The 7,286-nt window shown below is 41.0% G+C and overlaps 1 protein-coding gene across 1 annotated transcript; it reads right to left on the bottom strand.

Moving 5' to 3' along the window:
• Window positions 1-478: 478 nt before the first annotated feature.
• On the bottom strand, window positions 479-1,351 carry LOC139147047 (muscarinic acetylcholine receptor M1-like). The gene has a single exon (XM_070717899.1). The coding sequence runs from the start codon at window positions 1,349-1,351 to the stop codon at window positions 479-481; it is 873 nt and encodes a 290-aa protein (XP_070574000.1).
• Window positions 1,352-7,286: the final 5,935 nt, after the last annotated feature.

Raw genomic sequence — 7,286 nt, 5'->3', positions numbered from 1 at the left:
ATCTTGATTTCGATAAGGAATAGTTAAAAGTTCCTTGAGGAAAGTTTGAGCATAAGTTTAAGGTGGAACGCGCCTCGGGGACAGATATTTGGGCGCTCAAACTTTTACAATTCTTTTCTGATATACCTCTCGTGGGGGTTCACTGTAAAGCTCTTGGTGTAAGAAAACCGTTCACCGGCTTAGTATTTCGAAATTCGAAAATTTAATTTTTCTTTTAAAGTTAACACAGGGATTCGGGCCAATTTGAAACTTAAATATCGGTAAATTTTTGGTTATTTGTTTCTCTAGTACCAAAATTTGCACGGTGGCTCCCGATTTTTATCCCTGATTTTTAAAGAGAGTGGTTGAAAGATTCCTTAAGGAAAGTCTGAGCAAAAGATAAAGTCTGTCACTTTCGAGGTGCATACAACCTTAAGTCTTTCAATATCAAAAGTTACAGCTAACGGGGCCGAGGCCATATCTATTGCTCATTTTCAAATCAGAACGCCGGAACGATTTTGCGTTTTACCCGCCCAAACGTAAGAATAAAAATGAAGTTCCTCCGAAACTGCTGGTTGGTGAGCGCGTACAGGAAAGGATTCAGGGTGGAGTTGCACCACAGCAGGTAGTTGGTCACTTCCCAGAGTACCTCATTCCAGCACGCATCGCACAGTGTTGTCACCAAAACAGTTATGTTGTAAGGAGTCCAGCAGCATATGAAAACCGCAACAAGTATAGAGAGTGTCTTTGCCGCCTTCCTGTGCTTTGCGGGGTTCGTATGACCGCTCGGCCCAGCCGTCACCGAACCCGGATCCGCTGTCGAGACTGACTTCCTTTCTTGTCCAAGATTGACGGACAGAGAAACGTCCCCCGAGACTTCAGTTTCGTTGGACACTTGTTGAACGCCACCAATGGTTATATCTGTTCCTATTTTTCTCTTGGCCATCTTCCGTATGTACAAGTACACCCTGCAGTTTAAGTAGGAGATGACCAGCAACGGGATGAAGAACTCAACGCACATCGTGACGACGCCGTAGACGAAATTGTCCAAACCTTCTATCTCACAATTTACGTTGTGGTCGATTGTCGACTCCCCGGCGAAGTATTTCCCAAAGAGAACGGCCGGAGCATAGAAGAACGCCAGAACCCACGAGAAGAGGATGACCAACAACGCCCGTTTTGGCGTCTGGAATAGGACGTACTTCATCTCGAAGGCCATCAGTAGGTAGCGATCTAGTGTGATGAGAATTATACCCATCACCGAGGCAAGACAGGTGACGTAATCAACCAACAGCCAGAACTTGCAGGTGGCCTCCCCGAACGGCCAGTAGCCTTTCAACAACCAAACCGTGTTAAGGAGGTACGCTACCATTCCAAAAAATGTTGGGACATTCTTGAAGTTGACTTTTCTGAAATAATCTTTATGTGTACATTGCAAAGCTATGAAAAAAACATGGGGTACCCATGCAAATTTTTTGAAAAAACGCATGCCAAAATTGACAGAAAACCACTAAATCTCCCATTTTGCGAAATTTGCACTTACCAGCAGAATCTTTATTTTATCGCAAACTATTAACAGATGCTAGTGTGCATACCACATTTTTGCATTGCCAGGACAGCTGAATTAGGACAATCAACTAAAATTTGTGATGTCTTGTCTTAAAAATTAAAATATTAGCCCTAAATTTATCATTTAACTGTAAAATTAGTCTTTTTTTAAAATATAAACTTCATATAAATGCACAAAATAATTTTCAAAATGTTAAAAAGTACAGCAATATTTATCAAACAGACAGTGTTCTTTGATTTAGAAGCAAAAAAAGTTGGGGTCACCGCGCAAATTTTCTTAGTAAACAGCAAAAAGTGACGAAAAAAGGTGAATTTTGTTAGACCTGAGATCTGACCCTCTAGCTTACTGGTATTATGTCAGAGCTATAATTGTTAATTATTCTCTACTGATCTTTAAAAATAAAAATAACTGTCGATTTTTCAGTGCAAAAATATAATTTCGGTTGTTTTGATTCATAAAAATTTCTGAAAGAAATATTATAAGGTCACTAGCATGATTTTTTGCCATTTTGTCCTGTTATTCACGCTCACAAGGTTAGGTAGTCTAAAAGAAACATGTACATCTTCTGGACAAAAGAGGGCGCTCTCCTATATAGAATGGTAGCGTACTACCTTAAGGGGCAGCGAAATCGCGCCGACGCACAGGTCTGCAGTCGCGAGGTTCAGAATGTAGAGGTTGCTCACTTTCGATCGTGTCGATTTGTCAATGGCGAAGGTTATCAACACAATGAAGTTTCCGGCCACGGTAACTACGATGATAACTGCTAGCACCGTGCCTATAACGATAGTCTGAACGTCGTTGTATGGACTTTCCGTTCCCATGTCAACGTCCGATCTCGTTGTCGCCGTAAGCGTCGTGGACTGGCTCAGCGACAGGCTGTCCTTGGTCGAACCCTGACTTTGCATTCTTCCCAAGTATGGCCACCGCGCAACGCGACATCGGAGTAAGTGCTACTGCATGCAAACATTTATCACTGCGTCCTATTTATGAAATGAAATACATTATCTACGTGACGCATCTGTTCCTTAGAAACATAAACACGTGATATGATAATGCCGCATTATCTGTGGAACTGTGTGACAGTAAAGACAATATTTGTAGAGTGTGTCGCTTGGAATTGCTGGTTGCTTCTATATATACACACGTTTGTGATTGTCATATGCCTCGGTTGGGTCATAAACCCTCGAGTTTTTCTCGAGGGTCTATGGTTGGGTCGATTAAGCGAATGTAGTTGAGAACGTCACGCTTCAATCACCTTGAGCAATTTTCGACATGTGTCCGAATTTTTTTACGCTTTCGAAAATCAATTTTCAAGTAACATTGAAATCGGCATTTTTTAACCATCGACATCATGATTGAAACTAAATATGATCGCATGTCAAGGTGTCCGATCGCAAGCTAAAGCAACCAATAAAAAAACAGACGCCAAATGACAATTTTCTGTCGGCAGCAGCAAAGATCGTGAGCGCGCTTTTATATTAAGTGACGAACCTAAAATAGCGATCATCTTTCGATGTTACCTTGCTTGTATGGACAGACGTCGGGGTTAGTTTCTGTTTGACCTTCATCAGTGTTTTCTCTGCATGTTCAGTGAAGTGGGCAATTTCTGCCCCATTAATCAAAATTAAGGGGCAAACTTGACATTTGAGGGGGCAGTATTATTTAATGCTTACTAATGACATTAAACAACATATCCTATCAAAACATGAACATAAAATGGCACTTGTATCCATGGAGACTGAAGCACAACTATGTCCTTTACTGTGTTTTCTTATCGGTGCGTCCTCTCCATGTTATGCACGTCACCAAAATTGAACGACAGGCGATATTTTGTCTTTTCCGGGTGAATATTCTGAATAGAAATAACAGCAAATTCACAGTTCACTACACTATGCGTATGAGTCACCACCATATGGGCGTATTTGCTTGCTGTGTTTTGAGCGCGATTTTCGCGTAGTCAGTAACTTTTAAAGGGCAGAAAATGGCTCGAAATGCGCAGTTTGCGCAATCGCGCAGTCGAGAGAAAACCCTGCCTTCATGGTAAATTTAAAGTGATACATCATCTGACAAGTCCCTCTCCCTAGAGTACATTAGATAATGATTTTGAACATGTTATTGCTATGCCTCGAATTTGTTAAATTTCGAAGGGGAACATCTGACACCTGTAGATTTCTCGCAATATCTCGGCGAATCTCGCGTTCGTTCGACCTAACCACTTGTGCGTTGCCACGATTCTGAAGAGTTTGTTTGAGGCAGATATGGGACAACACGCTAAGACTCAGATAATTTCTTCTTTCAATAAGTCTCACTCCCCACGCATCAGTTGCATCAGATGCATCAAAAAAAGGACGGAGAGCGACAGATCACCATGTGTCTTCTTCATTGTGTATTCAAGCACTGATATGATGAAGTGACACACAGACGCCAAGGCAATAGATTAACAATTGCCATAGCCACAGTCTCTTCAGCTATTTTTATTGAACAGGCGCACGCACCAGACGGCATTCAATATTTGCTACAGGGGAAAGTAATTATTAATTGTTTATTCTGATTAATTATTGTTATACATCTCGTTATTAATCAATAAATAGGCAGTCGCCCCCCCCGGGCAACTACCATTAGGACACTCAATCTAACACTGCACTGTGAGGTATGAAGTGTGTCCCTATGGTAACTGTCCAGCTATCCACATGTTTGTTACATAGAATACACAATACCATGTTACGATTCTACCGAAATGTAATGTTACGGAAAACAAAGGGTTTTCATCACGACTCATTTATATGCGCGAAAAAAATTCAATGAATTAACTAAAGTAAGCTGCTGCAACAATACCCTCCCCGCGTTGTGAAGATTGGACGTAGTCTGCTAGGCACATTATTACGCATTATAGCACATTATAACAGAATAAGACCTGAACAACAAACCGCCTGAAGACTAAGACTAAGACTGCACAACGCTATGTTTTCTTTGGAACAAAGCAACTCAATAAAACACCGTCGTTTTCAATACAGAATATCCAGGAACAGTCAAACGATGTTTACTGAGCGTGTACATGTGAATGCGCTTGCGTGAGCGCTTGGAACTCCAACATTGGACAGAATAGTCTTGTCCCCTGCCCCCTTTCTACCGCTGGCAGCGCTGTGCTAGGATTCGTTAGCACAGCGTAGACAGCGGTAGAAAGGGGGCAGGGAAATAGACTGTGGATAGAAGGGATCGAAAGCTACATCAGTTTGTCTGACCACCGGGTATTGCAAGCATTATTCGTCTAGAAGTTATGAATATGATCAATAAATGACATGTATTAAACTTTTTTCATTATATACAAGCCTTACCTATGTCGTGTGTATGCCTATTACTTTACCCTCGTTATCTCCGTATAGTATTTCAAAGAAAACAGTCCATATCTGTTAATTGCCCTCCCCCCTTCATTAATTTGTTGTGCCGATCACCAACGCGGGAACTTATCGCCCTGATCACAGTCCCCTCCACCCACGTGGGTGGAGGAACTGTGCGCTGATCAAATAACTCGTTACCCTATGAACTGCTTGCAAGTTATTTGATATCTGTGGTCTTAGGTCTTTCAGTTCACAAGATCCAACTGCCGACATGAAAACAACTTGACTATTGTTTTATTTATTTACGTATTGTACTTTTAAGGATAGGTCATTCATTTCCCACACAATGGTGATCTATGCTCTATCATGACGTCCTGTATCGAAAATGATACCAAAATAACGATGAAAAGCGTCTAAAAACAGACATATACATATAAACTACGCATGCAAATATAAATTGAAAAATTCAACAATCATATTTCTTCACAATTTGAATGCAACGTTAATTTTGAGGCACAGCAATATGTCGACGGTTTGTTTGTGTGTCGAGAACTGTACAGTGAGTGTACGTGTGTATGGTCCGACAGCTTCAGACATCGTCGCATTCCAAAGTTTAGTGTTGAGAGCTGGTGCTATTTTTTACATCCATGCTTGAAGGTAGAATGCGCCCCGCCGATATTCGGACTCTATAGTTTTTACAATTTACCTCTTATCTACCTCTCGTGGGGGTCCATTTTAATGCTCTTGGAGAAAGAGAAATTTTCAGGTTTTCGAAAATCGAAAATTTTGTTTTCCCTATATACTAGTAGTTAACTCAGCGATACCAACCATTTTGAATTTCAAATATCGGTCAATGTCAGTCCCTGATTAACTCCAACCTTTGCAAGTTCACCGAGTGTTATGCGTGATTTGGTAAGAGTATGGTAGAAAGTTTCATCGAGGAAATTTTTAGCGAAAGTTTAAGTCTTTTACTTTCGGGGTCGCGTACTGTCTTAAGTAAGTCGACAACGGCAAGGTTGACGGAGAAATGATACCCTTTTCTGTTTTCTAGCGTCAATGAAGACATCACTTTCTTTACTAAAACTGAGAAAATTCTAGTTCCCTTTGTGAAATCTTTGTTCTTTCCTTGCTACTGAGATAAACTACAAACGATTAAAGACTTTCCGCAACAAGGTATGCCAATTGAATGGATGTATAATATCGCTCAAAAACGTGACGCATTCGAAACACACAGTAACGTTTGAGTTTCCATTTGCGTCCAACCTGTGCGCATGCGTGTTCTGCGCGTCAGGACATCCATCGTTTGAAAAAGTCAGTCAGTGCATATATTCCTTTTAACATCGGCGAATTTTATCGTCACGCACGAAAAGTAACGACAGACAAGAGATACGTATAAGAGATCGCCTAGTTATGCACACAGAATGGACAAATAATTTCGTAATTAAGCCTCCAATAATTCTCCTTCAGTGTTATCACGATCGAGTGTAGGCGGGATATGGCGAGACATGGATATCACGTCATACACACAATGGACGACTGAGAGTCTGGTCCACACATCTACGCAGGTTGTTGGCGCTATACAGATGTTATCCCTTGAGTCTTCTTAAACGCGATTAACTATTTTGAAACCTCGGCACGTCTGATGTTGTGCAGGCTTATGGCAATACTGGCGTGGTAGTCGCCGTTTAATGAGGTGATTACTATACTATTGAACACAAAGTAACGCCTTCGAATGACAGCTTTTGATATCTTTCGGCTTGATGATATGCAGCATCACTCACGTGACATATTATGAGGTGTAATGGGAGCAAATCGGTGACTAGACATCAACTCAACATTTTCTTTTTATGACCAAAAATAATAGAGAAATAAATTGTAATTAGGTGTGAGGTCCGTGACCGGGACCGTGAGCTGTCAACAACCTTTGAAACTACCTAACAACTTACATCTGGGCGAAAAATACGTAAGAGGGTTTCTTCCCTGTCGGCGGACCAACTTCCGTGGAAATGAGCAAGACCAAGATGTGGTTCGTCTGGTAATCGAAGAGCTCGTTTTAGCACATATTACTATTTCAACGCAGTCTGCTCAGTACGTTCTCGTCCGTTCGAAATGAGGCATTGGCGTAGCTGACACGATTATCGCCCTGCTTTCCTCTGTAACAGTTTGGCGTCATGATAACAGAGAGACAATCGAGGTGACCTGAATGCTGGAACATGTCTGAACAAATACGACATACATTATCAATGCAGTCAATTAATTTTGGTCAAATATTGGGTAAAATATAATGTTACACGAAAGGATAATGTAATTACATAAAGGTTAAATGATATAATCAAATTTACGGTCGAACAAATTAAAGTAATTAACACGTGAACTCGAAAGATACCAGTTTTATACGT

This window comes from Ptychodera flava, chromosome 13 (assembly GCF_041260155.1).
Source record: "Ptychodera flava strain L36383 chromosome 13, AS_Pfla_20210202, whole genome shotgun sequence".
Taxonomy (NCBI): Eukaryota; Metazoa; Hemichordata; class Enteropneusta; family Ptychoderidae; genus Ptychodera; species Ptychodera flava.
This window is presented reverse-complemented; position numbering and strand designations above follow the sequence as displayed.

What these genes read in the sequence shown, in the direction of transcription:
- LOC139147047 (XM_070717899.1), bottom strand. Translation starts at nt 1,351, where the DNA reads ATGGTAGCGTACCTCCTTAACACGGTTTGGTTGTTGAAAGGCTACTGG.